The sequence below is a fragment of the Ictidomys tridecemlineatus genome, chromosome 3, assembly GCF_052094955.1.
Source record: "Ictidomys tridecemlineatus isolate mIctTri1 chromosome 3, mIctTri1.hap1, whole genome shotgun sequence".
Lineage (NCBI taxonomy): Eukaryota > Metazoa > Chordata > Mammalia > Rodentia > Sciuridae > Ictidomys > Ictidomys tridecemlineatus.
The window spans coordinates 56,366,532-56,387,784 of NC_135479.1; the positions used below are offsets into that span (position 1 = coordinate 56,366,532).

Sequence of the window (21,253 nt, forward strand, 5' to 3'; positions counted from 1 at the left end):
CTCTCTCTCTCTCTCTCTCTCTCTCTCTCTCTCTCTCTCTCTCTCCATCCCTCCCACCCTCCATCAACATATGATTGTCAAACATTCATCATTAAAATTAAGACAAAAATGTTAATGCAGAACTGAGATTCTCAAAGTCTGGTCCAGGGACTTAAAGCATCAATATCCCCTGGTAATTTGTTAAAAATGCAAAATCTTAGTCATCACCCAGATTTATTGAACCAGAACTCCAAGGTGGAGTATGTGTTATCACACATCCTCAGTTGCTTCAAGTGCATGCTTAAGTTTGAGGAAGAAGATATGGTGAGAAGAGGCCTGACTCAGAAAGCCAGAAGTCCTGTAAATTCAACTATGCTTAGGGATCATCATGTGAGGGATCTGTCTACACCAGGCAGCTATAGCTTTGCTCATCTATAAAATGGGAACAAGGACCAAAATGGGGGTGGAAGGTCAGCAAATTAGGTGACTTTTACCATTCATTTACGATCCACATCTCCATGACTCTCAGGCCATGAACACTTGGCTCAGATGGTCCCCAACTTAAAATAGCTCAACTTATGATAAACTTTATAATTCTGAGAAAAGAGCACATGTTCAGTATGCATTGCACTTCAAATTTTAAACTTTTCTCCCTAGCTAGCAATATGCTGTCTGATCCTTTCTGAAGATGCTGGGTGATAATAGCGATCATACCTCTGAGTCTCCCCTGAAATAACGGAATGAACTGACCCTCTGACCCTAAACTGAGATGTTCTGTAGGTTAGGTGCATTGAATGCATTTTGACTTCCGATGTTTTCAGTTTACCATGGAATTATTAGGACATCACCCCCATTATAAACTGAGGAGCACCTGTATATATGATAAGAGTCAAAAGGAATCATTCAAATTGTGCAAAACCAATTTATATCAAGGGTGGGAGGGGATATTGAGAAGAAGCAGAGAAAAAAAAGAGGAGTGGACATTATAAAATTCCATGTATGACATTTTAAAACTAATTTAATTATAAAGAGACATTTTAAAAATATTGTCATTAGGCAGCACACTAACAGCGTCCTGGTTTCTTTAGGTCTCTGAATTGCGACAACAGCTTCGGATACGGGGCTTGCCGGTGTCAGGCACCAAAACGGCTCTTATGGACCGGCTTCGACCCTTCCAGGACTGTTCCGGCAACTCTGTACCCAACTTCGGCGACATAACGACTGTCACTTTTCCCGTGACACCCAACGCGCTGCCCAATTACCAGTCGTCCCCTTCCACCAGTGCCTTATCCAATGGCTTCTACCGCTTCGGCAGCACCAGCTCCAGCCCCCCAATCTCCCCGGCCTCGTCTGACCTGTCGGTGGCCGGGTCCCTGCCGGACACCTTCACCGACGCCTCTCCGTCCTTTGGTCTGCACCCGTCCCCAGTGCACGTCTGCACGGAGGAAAGTCTCATGAGCAGCCTGAACGGGGGCTCGGGTCCTTCGGAGCTGGACGGGCTGGACTCTGAGAAGGACAAGATGCTGGTGGAGAAGCAGAAGGTGATCAATGAACTGACCTGGAAACTGCAGCAAGAGCAAAGGCAGGTGGAAGAGCTGAGGATGCAGCTTCAGAAGCAGAAAAGCACTAACTGTTCGGAGAAGAAGCCCCTGCCCTTCTTAGCTGCCCCCATCAAGCAGGAAGACGCGGTCTCCAGCTGTCCTTTTGCATCCCAACAAGTGTCGGTGAAAGGACAAAACAGCTCCGAGAGTCAACCCCCGGCTTGCGAAGCGGCTCCACTCCTGCCCCTTGGAAGCGCTCACTGTGTGGACTCCTCAGGTCAAACCAATGTACTTTCTTCCACGTTTCTCAGTCCCCAGTGCTCTCCGCAGCATTCGCCCCTGGGAGCCCTGAAAAGCCCGCAGCACATCAGTCTGCCCCCATCGCCCAACAACCATTACTTCCTACCCTCATCTTCCGGGGCCCAAGGAGAAGGGCACAGGGTCTCCTCACCCATCAGCCAGGTGTGCACCACACAGGTAAGAACACCTCGCTACACACCCAGTGTGACCCTCTTTCAGGAAGTTGGAAGGCAAATTTCCAACTACCAAAGAAGCAATCCACAAGCCCCCACAGTAGACCAGGTTCACTTACCCTCTAAGACAGGGCTGGCACACTTGTTATATAACCAGCCAGGTGGAGTGAGGCACCCCTGGCCAGCGACTTGGGAGACTTGAGGCAGGAGGATAACAAGTTGGAGGTGGGTCTCCACAATTTAGCAAAATCTGTCTCAAAATAAAATATTAGAAAAGACTGGGGATACAACTTAGTGGTAAAGTGCTTCTGAAATCAACCCCTTGTACCTAATTAATTAATTAAAAGAATTACTAGATGGTAAATATTTGGGGCTTTGCATGTCACGACTACTCAGTTCTGCCCTTTCATCACATAAACGGCCATAGATATCTTATAAATGAATGCATACGGCTCCAATAAAACTTTATTTGCAAAAACAGGCAGTAAGCACAATTTAATTTATGGGCTATAGTTTGCTGACCACTGTTCTCAGGACTACTTGGAATCACTCTTATGATAGCCCAGATCATTTCATCAAGCAAGTTGAAGAGGAAGTTACCAGACCCTATTCTTCTTTCCATGTTATAGTCTATATAGTAGAACTATTTACCCAGCACCTAAGATGTGCCATCCTCTATTCTAGCCACTGGAGGTTAATGCTGAAGTGGCCAAATAATCTCTAGACTCATGGGAAGACAGACAATAAGCAATTTTTTTAAAAAAAAGTAAATTATATAATATATCAGAAGATGATACATCTGATAGAGAAAGAGCAGAGAGAGTGTTGTGTTTTTGTGAGAAGTTTGAAACTTTGTAATCTTGAATCAAAGGGCCAGAGACATCTGAGGAAAACCTTGAAAGAGTTAAAGGAGAAAAATATCATGAATATTTTGGGTGAAGTCACTGAAGGTAAAAGAGGAATAGAAAGAACATGGGTCCTGAGATGGGAATATGTATGGAAGGTTCAGAAATTAGGAGTTAGAAGAGTTGTAGACTTCAAGGAGTAATTCAAAGACTAGACCCACATGATCAGCAAAGACTTTCATTTTTGTCCATAAAATTGAAGAATGATTGAGAAAGTTTGTATGAGTTTGAGAAAGCAAATTATATTATGAAAATGTTCTGGAATTAGGAAAGGAAGAAACCACTAATATGATACGTGCCAAGTGCTAAGTATTAAGAGGCATGCCTGTAAGTAATTCTTTAGTCATCATTGAGGAAAAGGAAGCTCAGGGAGATTAGACCTATTTCCCAGCATCACATGAACCAGGATTAGTTGATTCTAAAGTTCATGTCCTTTTCACACTAAATATTGCAATATTGCTACCTTGGTCATATGAGGTGTAGCTAAAGATAATGACAATACATGGATACAAGTTTACCAAAACAACACATTCAAATGAGTGATACTCATTCCTGAGGAGTGCTCTGGGGGCCATTTGGTCTAAAATGGATTATCATCACTGCTAATAAATATTTATGGAATGCATAATGTCCTAGGCAACAATGGTAAAAAAAAAAATAGCTCTGGAGACATAGCTCTGGGCCATAGTTTTCAATTTGGATGGATGTTGGTGCTATGAAGAAGAACTAATATTTGTACAGTGATTTATGGTTTACAAAGACTCTTTGAAGATATTAACAATTTCCTGATAAAAGGGTAACAATATTGATGACTGTGCCTATAACATTAAATGTTGCAGTAAGTTGGTGGGGGGAGGGACGGTGAAGATTGGTCATAAAAGGTTAGAAAGGTCTAGAAAGTTTTTATGAATGGATCAGACTTGACCGGAAATGTAGCATTAAAATAGCAAGATAAGGAAGAAAAAGACATAAAGGAATAAAGATAGTGAGGTCGACTGTACCGATGTGTTGTTCCTGTTCTGTGTAAGAATTTAAGCTTTCAGAGAAGTAAACAGCACCAGAAGCAAATTGCAAATTGAACACATATCCACATTAGAGGTGGAGATCCTACGCTGGAATTTGTGAGAGGCACTGGAAATTCATGAGCAATATGTGAAAAGTGCAAAGGTAGATTCTAGGCACGTTGGTCTGCTAATGGGATTTAGGAATTCCTGTAAAGAGAAGACTCCAAGGAACACCTGGCAGGGCGCAGAAGTGTCAGCAAAGCCATAGGAGAGCACACCTCTGACAGGAGCTGGTACGTCTTCCTTTCTACAGAACTCAGGGGCACACGATGGCCATCCTCCAAGCTTCTCTCCCCAGCCTTCCAGCCTCCATCCGCCTTTCTCTGGAGCCCAAGCAGATAGCAGTCATGGTGCTGGGAGCAACCCTTGCCCCAAAAGCCCAGGTGTACAGCCAAAGGTAAGTACCTGGGAAAGGTTCAGACCTGAAATGTGCATCACCTCCTCTCTCTTCTGTGCCTCCCTCCCCTGTCCTCCAATACAAACGATGAGAGGTTCCAAGGCAGAAGAAAATTTCATTTCAGAGAGAAACGGGTCCACTCGAAATGCCTTGAAATGGATGTACAAATATGAGTATCTCCGAGGGGATCATTGCTGGGAGTCGTTCCAGAAATCACAGTGACGAAAATGGCATGGTGTGTTTGCAAAGCAGTTTGGGCAAACAAACCAGTTTCTGTGAAGCTGAAGATTGAGGGGTATGGGGAAAGAATGTTGGAGGAAAGACAAGGTACAGGGATTCCTGGAAAGAACCAGAGAGGTGAGATCACAGTGCCATGTCTCTGTGGCAAAAGGCAGAAATGATGAGCATCATCTGGCAGAAGAAACCAGGGGTGTGAAGGGTCCAGGATATGAGGTGTTCCAAGGTGCAATCAGGCAGCCAGAGGGAAACAAAAATAAGCTAGTCATGACACAAAAGAGCCACGTGCCCCAGATCAGAGGAGGGAGGGGGACCCTGACACGGGCCAGGTACCCCACAGGAGAACATACTTATAAACAAAGCTGATTCAGAGACCCCAGCAATGCCTTAATGGAGCAAATACACACTAGGAATGAAATTACCTGGGGAACGAATTACTCTGGAAATTCCTAGGTTGGTGAATTCCTTTGTATTGGATTAGACTCTGATTTCCTTTGTTTGTTTGTTTGTTTGTTTGTTTGTTTTGCTTTGTTTTGTTTTGTTTTTTCTTGTTTTCTCCTAAGAGAAAGCGTGTACTTTAGAGTGGGGGAATAAAGATTTGGGGTTTCCACTTTATAATGCCACCAGCAATAAATCCCCAGGAATATATATACTATTGTTGATAAATTAGAATTAGTTATTATTATGTAATCTCTGGCTAGTTACTGTTGTGGTTGTGGTTGTCTTAGATCTATTGTTTTTAATTTTTTTAGGGGGGGTGCATGCTGGAGATTGTACTCAGAGCCTCACACATGCTAGGCAAGTGCTTTTACCACTGAGCCACATACGCAGCCCTATTTTTATTTTTTTTTTAAGTAGTTTGTAGATTCTAGAACAGAAGCAGTGCCTCTTCTCATCCATGTATTGAATGCCTTTCTCTGTATTTTGCGACACACAGATGGCTGGTTTACACCCTTCTGATCAGGCGGGGCCCAAGTTTTCGATTGCATCCCCAACTTTTCCTAAGTCCAGTTCAACGGTTTCCGAGATAACACAGCCTCCTTCCTATGAAGATGCGGTCAAGCAGGTAATCACATGGTTTGTCTCTTATGGAAGTTCAGAGGGACTCAATGGCCCTTTGTCGTGTATTGTTAAAGTTGACTCGGTCTGTAAATTCTGACGTGGTCTGTAAATTCTGACGTGGAATGTGCTGAGGGCCTCCCCAACAGGATGAACAAAGCGCACACTAAGAGTCGATGGTATTATATGCGTATACAGATGGTTCCAATTCAGGATGTTTCAACTTAGGATGTTTCGACTTGATGATGGTATATGAAGCAATACACTGTCCACTGCACTCAAAACTGTAATTTGAGTTTGGATCCTGTCCCAGGCTGATGATGTGATACAATCTTCTCTCAAGGTTGGGCAGCAGCAGCGAGCCTCAGTTCCTAGGAAGCCCCATAGTTATGATGAAAAGCAACTCATCCTCCAGTGTGCTGTGTTGCTAAGCCAATAGGCCTGGCAGGTTTAGTGTATTAAATGCATTTTTGACTCAGGGTATTGTCGGTTGACAGTGGGCTTATCTGGATGTCATCCCATCATAAGTCAAGGAGCAGCCTTAGAAGCTGAGAGAGGCAGAAAGAAGAGGCTGGGCTGGCATCCAGGATTCCTGGCCTCAGCGCCAACTCTGCCACCTGCCACTACCACGAAGGATGGGCACATACTCAACTTCTATAAAGAGGGCCCATATTTATTTTGTAAGGATTCTACATAATCTGACACTTACCATATTGTTTGGGCACATGATAGGTTCTCAAGACGTGAGAACAGTTGTCAAGGCAATACTTTCTAAGATTCTTCCGAGCTTTAAAATCCAACAGTCCAGGCAAAATATTGATGGTTGTTAAAGCTGAATGATGAATGTAGGGAGGTCCCTTGTGTTCTCTACTTTCACTGGTGTTAGGAACGTTTCAAAAGTAAGAAAAAGAAGAACAGGCCTGGTGTGGTGATGTATGCCTATGATCCCAGTGGCTGGGGAGGCTGAGGCAGGAGGCTCACCATTTCAAAGCCAGTGGCAGCAATTTTGCAAGGCTCTCAGGAACTTAGGGAGACCCTGTCTCAAAATAAAATATAAAAAATGATGGGGGGATGTGAATCAGTGGTTCCGTGCTCCTGGGTTCAATCCCTGGTACTAAACAAAACAAACAAACAAAAAATTAAAAAAAAAAAAAGAAGAAAAGAAAAACATATAGTCAGCCCTCTATGTCATGGATTCAACCAGCTGTGGATTAACATGCTTTGGGAAAAAAAAAAAATTCTGAAAGTTCAAAAAAAAAAAAAAAACCAATCTCGAATTGGCCACATTCCAAGCACTCTATAGACTCCAAGTAAATCAAGTGATGTACACCTTGCGCTAGCCACTTCATAGATCCTGCATCTCTTTCCAACACTTGTTTGAGCATCGTCCACCTCACATCCCATTCACATGTAACTTTAGGCCTGTGATACCTGCATCTGTAAAGACATGTACAGACTTGTACACAACTCCCTGAACAACTATTTACATGGTATTTACATGATTCAGATAATATAAGTAACTTAAAGATGATTTTAAGTTTGCAGGAGGATGTATGTAGGTTCTATACAAATACTACATGACTTTATACAAGGGACTTGAGTGTCTGGGGATTGGGGTATCCAATAAAGGTCATGAACCAATCCCCTAAGGATACTGAGGGTCTGAGCGTGGAGGTGCTCAGTCCAGAAAAGAACCTGGCCTTGGTTGCTGCCCACTGACTGGTATCCCAGAGCAAGGCCAGTTGTCCGTAAGTTTCCTCTGGGAGAGATCAGGAAGGCTTTCTCACAGTTCTGAAAAACTAGGGGATCTGCCAACATGGGATCCACTTTGTTGCCAAACAACAATGACCTAAAGCAAAGTACCCCGTGTTTCTCTGAGCCACAGCTGTGCTCTGCATTCTTCCTCTCTTTCTTCTATTTTTGGCTCATTTACATTACCTGCCAGAACTTGTAGCATGTGGTGCCGTCCGGACTGGCAAATGACTCAGTCTTGGACCAGTGTTCCCATCTGTATTGATTATTGATGCCCATGTATATTGGCTTTGAGCTCCCAGGGGAGAGAGGGATGCTTTGCTGCCCTTGCTATATCTCCACTTCATCCCCCTGAATTTTGAAACATGAGCTGATCCTTCACGATTTCGATAGAAAAGCAAAAGTTCAGGCAGAGTGGACTTTTAAGATTGCACTTAACAACTCAGATGAGCAGAGAGGAGAAGGTGAACTCCACAAGGCTCTACCAGTTCCTCAAGCTTTTTCAAAGAGGAACTGAGGAAACGTGGGCCAGGTTCCACTCGGGTCAAATAAGAGAGATTCTCACTTCAGAGTGAGAAAAGGTATTTCTTTATGTATTTAAGATGACCCTGCTCCTAGGATGGAAATGGCTAAAACAACCAAACTTATTCTAAAGTGCATATTCTGTGTTGGAAGTCATTCTGCCTGTTTTCTCCTTTTCTTATTGTAATAGCTTATTTCATCCTGTAGATCACCTGCCTAAAGTTTACACTGAGAGTTAATCGAACAGTTCAAAAACCTTTCACCACTCTACCCAAGATCATAACAGTATTATACACTATAGCCAGAAGGTGGAAACAATCCAAGTGTTCATCTACAGGTGAATGAATAAACCAAATGTAGTAGATCTAAATAATGGAATATTATTCAATCTTCAAAAACTAAAAGAGCCAGGTGCCATGGCACACACCTGTAATCTCAGCGACTCAGGAGACGAAAGCAGGAGGAACACAAGTTCAAAGCCAGCCTCAACAACTTAGCAAGGCCCTGCCAACTTTGTGAGATCCTGTCTTAAAATAAAAAATAAAAAGGCCAGGGATGTGGCTCAGTGGTTAACTATCCCTAAGTTCAATGCCCTATGCCAAGTATAACAATTTTTATTTTATTTTATTTTTTTTAAAGAGAGAGAGAGAATTTTTTATTATTTATTTTTTAGTTTTTGGCGGACACAACATCTTTATTTGTATGTGGTGCTGAGGATCAAACCCAGGCCACACGCACGCCAGGCGAGCACACTATCGCTTGAGCCACATCTCCAGCCCAACAATTTTTAAATGAAAAGAAATTCTGACGCATGCCACTACATAGATGAGGCTTGAGGACTGTATGCTTAGTGAAATAAGCCAGTCACAAAAGAAGAAATACAGCATGATTTTACTTCTATAAGGAACCTAGAATAGTCAAATTCATGGAGTAAGAAGGTAGAATGGTTAGTTGCTAGGGACTAGGGGAGGGGCAGGCTGGGAAGTTATTCCTTAATGAGTACAGAGTTTTAGATTTGTAAGATTAAGAGTTCTCAGAGATGAATGATGATGATGGTTGCCCCCCGCTCCGCCAAAAAATGTGAATGTGCTTAATGTCATTGAATGGTACACTTAAAATGTTCTAGGTTATAAATTATATATTATTTGTATTTTATTACTGTTTTAATAAATACTTAGCCAAATTTAGTTTGAAAACCTATAGTGCCACCCCTTTCTGCATAAGTGAAATTGCCTTCTAATTGCCCCGTTCTCCTTTGGTTAATTTGCAACAGCAAATGACTCGGAGTCAACAGATGGATGAACTCCTAGATGTCCTCATTGAGAGTGGAGGTAAGACTGCCTTGTGTCCTGTCCATCAAGGTCCTCTGTACCTATGTTAAACTCTAGAGAAAGAATGCCCAGGACCAAGGTCAAGTGCACACTGAATCAGGTGCACCAGGTGGGCTGCAGGTAGAGAGTCATTTCCTCTGAGCTTTGGGTGCCCTTTTGGAGCAGATAAAAGAAGTTTAGCGGATGATTCCTCTCTGCCTTCCTCCGAGGAACACTTTGCAGTCATCGTTTTAAGTTTTCACTTTTCAACCCCATCTTTGTTTTCCCTAAATGTTTTTCTCTTGCCGTATAATTTCTTTCTACAGTCCTGATCTCAATGCCCCTGTCTTCTTAACGATAAGGGGAAAAAGAACCAAGCCGATCGTGAAAGTTTTGTGCTACCTACTCAAAGTGAAATTCAATTAGTAATCTTCCCCTGGATGGTCCCATTCATGCTTAAATGTTATTCAGGTTAACAATAAAAAATAATCATCCTGTTCTTTTTGCCTCATTTCAACTCGTTCATTTATGGATTTAAAAACATTATGAAGTACGCACCTCGCATTTAAAAACACACACAAAAAAAAATGAATAGGAGGACCCAAAGAGATTATGTGTAGGTGTAAAGAGAAGTTCAGAGCTGAAACCCTGAATCAATTGCATGAAAGCTCGAGAGTACGCAGAGAAGGAGTGGCTAGGCACCATGCTAAGGGTCGGTTCTACACTAGACAAAGTCTCTTCCTCTATGGGGTGGATAGCAAGTGAAAATATATTTCCTATTGGGACAAGAAAGAAGATGAAAGAGATGTGCATGTGCTGGTGTGTATATGCATATGATGGAAAGATGAGAGAGAGTTCATGTCAGAAGCCCCCCTCCCTTTTTGTGATCAGTACATTTTTTTTTGGAGTTGGGGATGGAATCTAGGGTCTCACCATGCTAGCTAAACACTTTACCATCGAGCTACACCTCCAACCCTCAGACACCCCTTTTTTAAATGATGTAGGTGGCAAGGTCACCCAAGAATGTGGGTGCAGAAGGAGTCGCATGGGACAGGCAAGGAATGAACAGTCTCCAGTTAATCATGAACGAGTCGGGTTTACTAGAGAAACATGGGCAGAGTGTTAGGCCGTGTAAATGCTAACGGTGGGCTTAAGACTGTGAATTCAAAATAAAACTAATCGGCTTAGTTGTGTAATTTTTTTTTCTTCTATTCAAACATCCAGGCGATTCAGGGAAAGCCAATGGTAAGGCTAATCCAGTCTTAACGTTAGTATGCTAGGTTAGTATGGTAAAAAGTCAGAAGAGAGGAGGTTGAGGGTATTGGACAAAAGTAACTATCACGATGGATCAGATAATATGAAGGGTATGATGCATGAAGGGCTGATGGACAGGGATTAAATGGTGGTCAGCAGATTGGAGTCACTCAACACAATTTTTGTCCCGGGGTACTTAATAAGTGAGCGGAAGAGTTGAGGCAGGAGGGACAGAGAGTGGGAAATTTTTGCTTAAAATAGAACTTTCAGAGGGATGCATTGTTTGGGGGCAAGATCCAAGATGTGTGTAACGGTTGGGGGACACAGGCATCACTGAGGGGACAGACAAGGAACTGAGAGACTAGGATGGACAGATGCTGCAGTGACAGAGAACGAGAGACACAGAAGTGGCACAAAGGCTGGGGATCAGGGTTTAGAGGCATCAAAGCAGATGAAGAGGGGTGGTCAAGAGGCTGAGCCTGTGGAGAGGGGTGAACCCCTCAAAACTGCTGAAGAATGGTAAGAGGAGGGGAATAATGATCAGAGAAGTAGGCATCACCTATCACATTGTATGCCGTGCGGAATAACAATTTGCATTGTGTTTTGCCAACAGAAATGCCCGCCGATGCCAGAGAGGATCACTCATGTCTTCAAAAAGTCCCAAAGATACCGGGGCCTTCCCGAAGTCCTGCTGTGGTCCTTCCCAAGCCTTCGGCCTCCTGTGAACCAGCCTCTTCAGGAGGACAGCTCTCCTTTGATCACTACGCTGCCGACAGCGAGGAGCACCTGGAAGTCTTATTAAATCCCCACAGCCCCTTAGGAAAGATGAGCGACGTCGCCCTTCTCAAAATCGGGAATGAGGAGCCTGCTTTCGATGGGATCATGGATGGCTTCTCCGGAAAGGCTGCAGAAGACCTCTTCAATGCACACGAGATCTTGCCCGGCCCCCTCTCCCCCATGCAGACACAGTTTTCACCCTCTTCTGTGGACAGCAGTGGGCTGCAGTTAAGCTTCACAGAATCTCCATGGGAAACCATGGAGTGGCTGGACCTCACTCCACCCAGCTCCACACCAGGCTTTAGCTCCCTTGCCACCAGCGGCCCCAGCATCTTCAACATTGATTTCCTGGATGTCACAGATCTCAATCTGAATTCTCCCATGGACCTTCACTTACAGCAGTGGTAGAATGCCAACGCTCAGAAAGACCAGTAGGAATTCCATGGCGGGAGATATCTATCACACAACCCTTAAGTACTTCCCTTATCTAGAAGAAAAAGAAGAAGAAAATCCAAAAGAAGCAATGGAAGCTTCTGTGACAAAATAAGCAGGAGTCATTTTTTTAAAAACATATATGTTATATTTACTAACATTCAGTAACTGTTTAATAATTTCAGCAGTGCATTCAGAAATGTGCATTTTCAGAGTACAGATGCAAAAAAATATTTTTTTCACTGCCTTTTGGAATACCAATATTTTTTCTAGCCCATAGTTTTTCTCAGGCATTATTGGAGCAGAAGCTCATACTGTGAGCTTTTGTCATGAATTTATTAGAATTACTAATTAACAAAAAAAGTCTTTGGAGAGCATGAGGAAGCCAGTCCTTAAAAGATTATGGAAGATATATGGATGGTGGAGGCTGCTTCCTACGTCTCCATTGTCTGTCTTTCAAAAGAGCAACAAGGTCTAACTTCAGTTAGGGAGTCCTAACTCAGTTAGGGAGGCAATAGAGGGACAGAACCAATCCATTCCCAGGAAAGCAAAATCAACATAATGTCCTTCCACCCCCAAAACTGTCCCCACTGGAGTGGTTCCAATCCTAGACTGTGTGATCACTGATAAACAACTAACTTGCACTGAGTCCAGAGAATTCCATCTAGACCTGTTTTTTTTTTCTTTTTCTTTTTCTGCCAGTAACCCAGTCATTCCCACCATCTGGGTGCTAATAAGCATTGTGTAATAGGTGAGAACTTTAAAGCAAGAAGACCATGGAAGAAGATTTCTCAGATTCTTCCACATAAACCCCTTTAGTTCCAAAAGCTAGAGATAGGCAGGCAGAAAGGTATCTCTAGACCCAGGAAGCCATTATCAGGGATAATTTAGACAGAAAACAGCATTCTTCACACCTCCTAGGAATGCATACCATGGATTGCTATTACAGGACTGTTCTCATAGAGGTCCAACTTGTTGTTGTTGTTGTTGTTGTTGTGTTGTTCTTGTTCTGGTTCTTATGATGGGAAGGGGGGTCCACCTCAGTTTATCTTTCTCCCACTCCATTTATCTTTCAAGATATCAACCTTTTCTTACTCCTCTTTTTGAAGATCTCTCTCTCTCTTTTTTTTTTTTTTTGGCCCAATATTGGGAGGAGAGGATGTCTCCGCTCTCACAAGCTCCACACTCCTAATAAAGCCATGTTTTAGAAGGTTAAAAGTCCAGGTTCTCCTGCAGAACCCATTCTCTTGCACAGTTTGCTGCCAAAGGAAGTGCCAAGAATTTCCTTAGGAAGAAACTGGTGACTTGGCCCATGGGTCACAAAGCTCACTCTTACTCTCATTTGATTCACAAGCAATCTTCGATTTGGGTTGCTCTGGGAAAATTGGAAATCATTTATATTGTAAAGATAAGTCTGGATGATATTTACAGGAGAGAGTGTTTCAGGTCTGGGTTTCTGAAAGAAAGCACAATTGCACATTGAAAGCAATGGAAGGAACAAAAGACCATGGTCGATAATGAGCATTCCTCATTACCTCTTGTGCTTTGGAAGGCAGTTGGGAAAAAAAAAAAAAAGAAAGAAAAATAAAAAACTCCATTTGCAGGACAGTCTCTCTAAGGCTCACAGTGGCTCCAGTTCACCATTTTATAATGTTGCATGCTGTAGAAAGTAGCTATTGCTGTTTTATTTTTTTTTAATTTAAGTCACTAAGTCACTGTTTTCTTCTTTTGTAAAAAAAAAATATGTTGTTCACTGTGCACTTATAGAGAACATAATCAATGTTGTGATGTTAAAAAGTTCTCATTTTGGTTTCTTCTAAACCAAAGATTTAGAAGTCATTCCATTGTTAACTTGTAAAAACCGTGTGAACACAGAGTGTTTTGGGTGACTGCTACTCTGAAAGCTGCCAGATCTTATTTGGGGTGGAGGATACACACACACACACACATAACACACACATCTTGCTCTATACATTTGTAGGCTGAGACTGTTATATGTGTGTGCACATGCACACACATATATATGCATACACGTGTGTGTTTGTGTGTGTGCATGTATCTTGAAAGCGGTATTACAGAGTTCCATACCGGAAGCCTTTAACCCTCAATCTGCTGTGAATGATACCTGGCCTTTCTCACTACGTGTTCCTGTTAATTAACCAGACTACACGTTGCCGCTCTGTGTATGACTAAGGGCTCCAACCCAGTGACTCATAGCCACTTGCTGACCATGAACAAGCTCCTCTTGCCAACGAATATGGATGTGAAAAGACAGAACGGCTTTGCCATTAGCAGCTGCGGATGGTAACAGTCTTTTGTAGAAGAGTCCATAAAAACAACATGAAAATCATCTTACATTCCTTGATCTGCATTGTGCTTGAGAAGATCTGCATGATAAATTTTATTAGTTTGCTTGTATGTCAGTTATCAGAACAACAAAAAAAAATCTAGAGGGAAAAAAATCCCAATGAAGATGAAGCTATGAGAAAGAGACCTTATTGACACATTCCACACATTCATTTATTCCTCAGATGATGATGTTTTATTTGAGTCTCGATGAAGCTTGCTGCTCGGTCCACTTTTGTATGTTATTTTCCCCCTTTCTTTCCTTTTGGAAAACAAACTCACATGGTATCCCGACTTGAAGACCTGGTCTGAGTGTTAATGGTTCTTTTTCTTTGGGAATTTCTAGCTGAGGGGTGAGATCTGATTAGGAGACCTCTGTACTTGGCTAGACTGTGCCTTTACGTTGGGTTGTGTCTTCGCATATTCCTCAAGACTGAAATACAAGATTCACGGTAGTCAAAAAGGTAAAATGGCTCCTATTTGCTACCACAAACTAACACAGTTAAAAGAGCAGATCCCTAGATAACTGGTCTAACCGCCTCCCACAGTCTGCACATGCCATATGCACCCTGTGTCAGGGAATTGGGAGGAGAAAACTGGAGATGCTTGAGTGGGAAGCGATGAAGATGGCTGCATCCAATCAAATAATTCATGTTAATTCATCTGTCTCTTATTGGGGATTTTTATTTTAAATTCTTGGGTGTGTCCTCTTTTGTGGTGGCAAATTGGGTATGACTAAAAATAGGTATACAGAGAAGTGACCACATTCTTGTGTCTTAATGCTTTTAAAGGTGAAGATGACCATGTGAATTTAAGAGTGCTGGACCTACCATGGTGATGCAGAGATGCAGACCTTTGTAGCCATTCCCAATCTGGTCACAATCCACTTGATTCATACTTACCTAATGGAATCAGAAAATGTATTTGTGCAAGCTCTCTCAGTAAGCCTATTCTCATTTAGGAATGACGCTGCCTCTTAAAATGAAACTGAGAGGGAAAGAGATGGAGGGGGAGAGGAAGAGGAGGAAGAAGAGAATGAACAGGGGAGGGAAGAAGGAAGGAGAAAGGATGGAGGAAAGAAGGAAAAAAGAAAGAGAGAAGTAAAAAAGGGAAGGAGAAAAGAAAAAAAGTGCCCATCTTACTGATCCATGAACCTCTTAGTTCAGCTAAGATATTGCATTATGAAAACTGCATCGAAAACTCATAAATGAGAAGCCATTTTTAACAACCCAGTGATTGCACCTGTACTGGTGGAAAGCAAGTCAGCCTTCACCTGAATTGTCAAAGGTCTGTAAAGTAAGAGTCTTACACCTTTCAAAAACAGTGATTTCCAATCTGAGAAAAAAAAAAAAAAAGAATAGCACCTAGCCAAGCATTCAAGATAGTTCTTTTTTAAAAAAATATTTATTATAACTTCAATCTTCTAGAGCAGTCTGGCTGAAAACTCCCACATCAAATTTACTCATCCATTGGATAATTATTTAATGCCTACTTGCATGCAAAGCATGAGGTATCCAATACTGGATTGATTCAGCACAGATTGTTCAAACGTTGAATGAGTAAGGAGTTGCCTTTGCTATAAGCAAGGACACTGGGAATCTCCCAATCCTCAAAATAGAAACCTTTCAGCTAGGATGAAAAGGGTTTTCATTTTGCATGGCTTACCAGCAGACAGTGAAACCAACTTGGAGTAGAAAGAGTCTAGGGTCTTAGTTTCCCCATAAATCGAATTGTAAACCAGTGGGGCAGATACGGATATTGCTGATGCTTTATTAGATGTTATTAACAGAGTCCAGGTGCTGGGACAAGATAGTCCTATATCGCTGAGTTGGTAGGTTGTAATTCAATGGCCCTGGCTAGGCTGAGACTGTCTGGAGGGCGAGGGTGGCAATTTAAAGCCAGGGAGGGGGTTGTAAAAACTTTTGTTGTTATCAGCCAGGGATATTGTGCTAAGATTCATTGGCTCCAACAATATGTGAGTAAGTTCCCTTCCAGTTATAGGATTCAGTGATAATCCCTGTGGATTAAGGCAAACAAACCCCTGGAATTCTCTTGTGTTTATTTTAACCACATGCTCCCTTCATGGATACTGGGAAGATGTGTTTTCTATAGACGACTGAACTGTTCCCAGGTATTTTTGGAAAGTGGGTATAGATATGGGGATCCTAGAAGCTGTTTAAATGTTTTCCAAAGGAACAAGACCCACACTGCTCCCCAGAGCTCAGTTCCAATGGTCTTGTGGTGAGGAACGACAGCAATCGATTGCTGGGTCTTAAAATCCTCCCTCAATGAAATACAAGGAGGCACTTTGTAAAGAACAAAGGAGCAAGCATGTGTTGTCTGCAAACCCCTGTGTGGTGGTGTATTCAGAAAAAAATGTGGATTACTGGAAAGAGCAAAGAAGCAATGGCTAAAGTACCAAAGTTGGCATGTGTTCTTTTTTTAAAAAGAAAAAAAAAGCATATATTTTTAAATAAAATGTTTATTTTAAAGAGATGTCAACCTTTTTTTTTTCTTGACCCTGGAACTGTGCTGTGCTGTTTACAAGCATTGTTTCCTTTTATCTTCACAACAGCCTGATGAAGTGGTACCATTATTAATCTCATTTTGCAAATGAAAAAAACACTGAGGCTCAGAGAGGCTAAGCAAATTGTGTAAGGTTACATAATTTAAAACATGGCAGAGACAATAGTCAGATTTTTTTATTTGCCCTCCTCCAAAGCCCAGATATTAAGCACTGCATACCATGCCTGCACTTTTTGCATGATTGCATTTCACAGAAGCAAAGACAATGTGAATCTCCCAATCCTCAAACTAGAAAACTTTTAGCTATGATAAAAAGGGTCTTCATTTTTCCAGAAGGGAAAGAAAGCCTTTTAGGTTAAAAGCTATTTTCCATGCAAAGTTTCTTATCTTTTTCTCCATGGTCCAAGGGCAGTTGTCTATCACTTGGAGGTCTGTATCTCCTGTAACTTAAAACACCTGTCAGAATTTTAGGATTTGTTTTGATGGCCAGATACAGAAACCCTTTGTAAATAAGAGAAGAGTGGAGAAAACATTTTTTTGTTGTTGTTCTACCTCTTTCTTCAGTCATCATGACAAGCTTTTCTGGATAGAAGCGGCGCTTGCTATGGGCAGGGAGAAATTAGATATCCATGGTGAGCCTCCATCCCTTGAAAGAAAAGCTTCAGAGAGTGTAAAAGCAATATGGCCTTCTGGTCATACTACTAATTTTGCAAAACAGATTGTCAAGCTATGTGAATATGCCCATTAAAATTCCCATACACCTTAGCCAACCCAAGATCTTTATCCATTAAGCAACTGAGCAAACTAAACAAAACATAAAATAAATTGGGCATAAGATAACCTATAAGATATATATAGCCTCCCTGAGTGATACCTCCCTAAGAGACCTGCTTTTCTTTCCTAAATTTATTTATGTCCATCATTTTCTTATTGGTGAATATATAAGGAGGTGGGAAGAACTATGATTACTAATAAGCTCTGGTCTGGGGGGATCTCAGATACAAGTTTAGATGAGGATTGATTTTTTCATTATACCATGGTTCTGCCTTCTCTCGCATTGGTCTTGCTTTCTGGTGGACCCATCCCATGTACAAGCAAAGAAGTGGCCAGCATTCCCAAGTTCAGGAATTTCAACATGGGTGAGTTTCTCATTCCTGTGTTTTAGCAGATTCCTCACACTGGCTCTCAGTGGTCTGGGCAGATCACAACTGTCCCTGACCCCAGCTCTGTGGCCATGAGAAGGAGGTGCAAATTCATTCACTGTGGATTCCCTGCTCTGCACTGAGCTATAGAGGATCATTTGAATCTCATAGACAAACAGTAGGGAAGGTGAGGTTTCTATAAGGGAAATTGAAGTGCTATTACCATGTGGGGGCTGGATACTGAACAAGCAAAAATGGATTTCTACTACTTAATTCCTGTTTTCAAAAATGTGTCACCTACTGGACAGAGACAAGTAAATAGGAAATAATACGCAGTCTGAAAAGTGGGTGTTATGTGCTGCCAGAAAGACATCTGGTCTTGGCAGGGAGGGAAGGCAGTCAAATCAGGAAGACCTCCCTGCAGAAGACCACTAAACCAAGATATTGATGACAGAGGAGTTGAGGCACCAAACAGCCAAGGAAAAGAGCATTCCGCGCAGAGGGGCCAGCCTGTGCACATGCCTGGAGAGAAAAGGATTTAGCATAGTCAAGATAGTTGGACTAGAGAAAGGAGCAGGAGTGCTGGGGTGCACCTGTAGGAAGAAAGAGAGAAAAACGCTGGGAGCTACCTTTGCTTTCTAGGGCTACATGAGAAAGTCAGACAAACGGGTGGCTTAAGCAACAGGAAATTATTATCTCATGGTTCTAGATGTTGAGAGTTTGAAATCAACGTGTTATCAGCAAGGTTGATCCCTTTTGAGGGCAGGGAGGGAAGGCTATACTCCAGGCACCTCTCTTTGCTTGGTAGATGGCTGTCTGCATGTTCACATAGCATTCTCCCTGTATCTTCACATCTTCTTCCTTCCATGTGTGTCTGTTTTTAAGGACAACAGTCCTGTTGGATTGGAGCTTACCTTAATAACTTCATTTTAAGCTGATCACCTTTGTGAAGACTGTATCTCCAAATAAGGTCACACTCTGAGGTACTGAGGCCTGGGCTTCAGTTTTGAAGGGACACCGTTCATGCCCTACCAGGAGCCAAGATCATGAAGGGCCTCATAAGTCATTCTGAAATGCATGAACTTGTCTTTAAAACAGTGGGGCATTCTTAATGAGTGTAAAAGCAATATGGCCTTCCGGTCAGACTACTACTTTTGCAAAACAGATTGTCAGGCTATGTGAATATGCCCATTAAAATTCCCATCCACCTTAGCCAACCCAAGATCTTTATCAGCTTTTATTTCTGTATACTCTCACACTCTAGTAACATGACCCTGGGTATGATGTGGATGGGAGTAGGAAGGATGCAGGAAGGGCAGTCCAGTACACTTTTTATGAATTCATCTGATGCATCCTAGGTGCCCTCCTTGTTTGAATGACTTGAGAACTTACAGGGAAATGATGAGTGACCTCATGTACTGAATTGAAGGACAGGGGAGGGGCAAGAGTGAAAGTCGTGACTTAAGAGCCAGTTGCAGTCACCCAGACAATTGTAAGCCATCACGGTAGTCTGCGAACAGATGGATAGGATAAAAATGATGGGACATAATCATTGGATGTGGATGGTAAAAGGGAAGGAGGTTTGAGGTTAGGGTAAGGAGAGTTGGATATTTGGTATATGTTAATGCCACTCATAGAGGCCAAAGACTCAGGATGAAGAATAGATATTGAATACGAAAAAAATGATGACTCTGACTTTGGAGTGTTTGGGGCCCATGGAACACTGAAGTCAAAGGGGTTCACTGGAGAGGTCTGATGTTCAGAGTCTTTCCATGGAGATGTATTCATGGAAGTGGTCAGTGTACAGATGTTCAAGGAAATCCTGGGGAGAGCTAACTATACAAGGTGTGGAGTAAGGGCAGGAGGAGAGCATCCTGAGCCATCTCAACACTTAAGGTATTGGCAAAAGAGGAAGAAAGGGAGTGGCTAGAAATCCAAGAGGAAAACCAGGAGAGGGTAGCATTCCTATCACCAGCAAGGAGAACATTTCAATTGGGAGCTTTTATTTCTGTGTACTCTGTTCCTCTAACATAAGGGCTATGACAAGGAGTGAGGAGGGTCCTTTTGATTTAATTTTAAGGAAGTGGTGGGTAAACAAGGAGAGAGGCAACTTGGATGCAGTGGTAAGGCCAGGTAAGCACAGATAAGCATGAAAAGGAGGTGAGGAAGTGGAGACAATGTCATTCGAGGAGTGTGGCAATGTGGCAGGAAGACACAAAAGGCCATAGCACAGTGTCAAGCATTTAATAGACTGATTTTCAAGAGGAAAGAAATCTGAACTGATTTAAAAGCTAATGAGAATTAATGCAAAGGGGTGGGGGGTTAGGGGATAGAAGGTAGTAGAGAATGAGATCCAGGTTAGTTTACCTTTGGGAAGGAAATAGTTATGGTCAGAGAGAAAGAGGAGAATGGGTGGAAATGCAGGTGTGTGTATGGGTAGTATAGGTGTGGAGGTAGGACAATAAGGGAGTTGTCAGATGGTGGCTTCCATCTCAGACTTGAAACAAGATGAAGAACGATGCTCATTGATGTGTGGATGTTTTGATTTTAAAAGGCTGAATTAAGAGCTATGGAGACTGAGAGAGAGAGCTGATCAGAAGGATGACTGGGTAGAATTGGGAAACTAACTGGAGATCAAGTCCTCTGTACAATGGTGGGAGGTCCCATCATAACCGAAAAGCCCAGGAGTGGATGCAGAGATGGTGGAGAGGTGAGTGGAGGATGTAGGGTGCTGCAGGAATGGATGTATAAGAAAGCAAGAAACCAGAACTGGGTAATTCAGGATATGACTAAAGAGGAAGTCCAAGGGTGAACTATGGGATATATGATGTATTATTCTAGGGAAAGAAGTGGAACTTGGAGATAGAAAGTGGAGAATCAAGAAACTAGAAGTGAATCAAGTATTCATGCAATACTACAAATAATGTAATTATATTGTAATCACCATCATAATGTAAATGGGTACCTGCATTTGCAGTATCATGGGTCTGAGTCACAGTCCCCCAGTTATATCCCAAAGTAAAAGCCTTGGTCCCCCACATGAACTGAAGTTCACTTTATCATGGCAAAACTCATTATCAATCCCTAATGTCAAGGAATACCCTTGTTTTCCAGAAAGGCGAAGAGAGATCCATTGCTCCTATTTCTTGTATATTCTTTGAGACAGGAGAATCTTACAACAGCCAACTAAAATGAATTGTTTGGAGAAGGGCCTCAGGGTCTCCTGGCCTCCAGGTTAGAGAACTGGTGTCACAACGGTGAAGAGGGAAGTCCAGGGATTTTCTACCGACTACTGCTCAGAGCTAAGGGGTTCCTTAGAAGGTGTGATCTCCCTCCACTGGTGTCCTACTCAGGCCAGTGAGCCTCATGTCAAAGTAAGCATGCACTTCCCCAAGGCGGAGAACTCCTGGTCTTGGAGGAGGGGCATGCCCCCCCCCAGAACACAGTGTTAAAGCCTGTGCTCTTGATATTTTCCCAAGTTTAGGGCAGCATTTTTGAGCCCTCTGTGCCTCTGTGGCATATCAAATCGAGAAGGGT

The 21,253-nt window shown here is 42.4% G+C and overlaps 1 protein-coding gene across 2 annotated transcripts in view; it reads left to right on the plus strand.

The window, feature by feature from the left end:
- Myocd (myocardin) overlaps positions 1-15,406 on the plus strand; it is a 98,879-nt gene extending 83,473 nt beyond the window's left edge. For both annotated transcript variants that reach the window (XM_078042905.1, XM_078042906.1), the window contains 5 exons: positions 1,068-1,997; positions 4,216-4,359; positions 5,534-5,662; positions 9,203-9,260; positions 11,107-15,406. In XM_078042905.1, coding sequence (XP_077899031.1) covers positions 1,068-1,997; positions 4,216-4,359; positions 5,534-5,662; positions 9,203-9,260; positions 11,107-11,678 — 1,833 coding nt within the window. In that variant the 3' untranslated portion in view covers positions 11,679-15,406. The remainder of the gene's footprint in view (positions 1-1,067; positions 1,998-4,215; positions 4,360-5,533; positions 5,663-9,202; positions 9,261-11,106) is intronic.
- Positions 15,407-21,253: the final 5,847 nt, after the last annotated feature.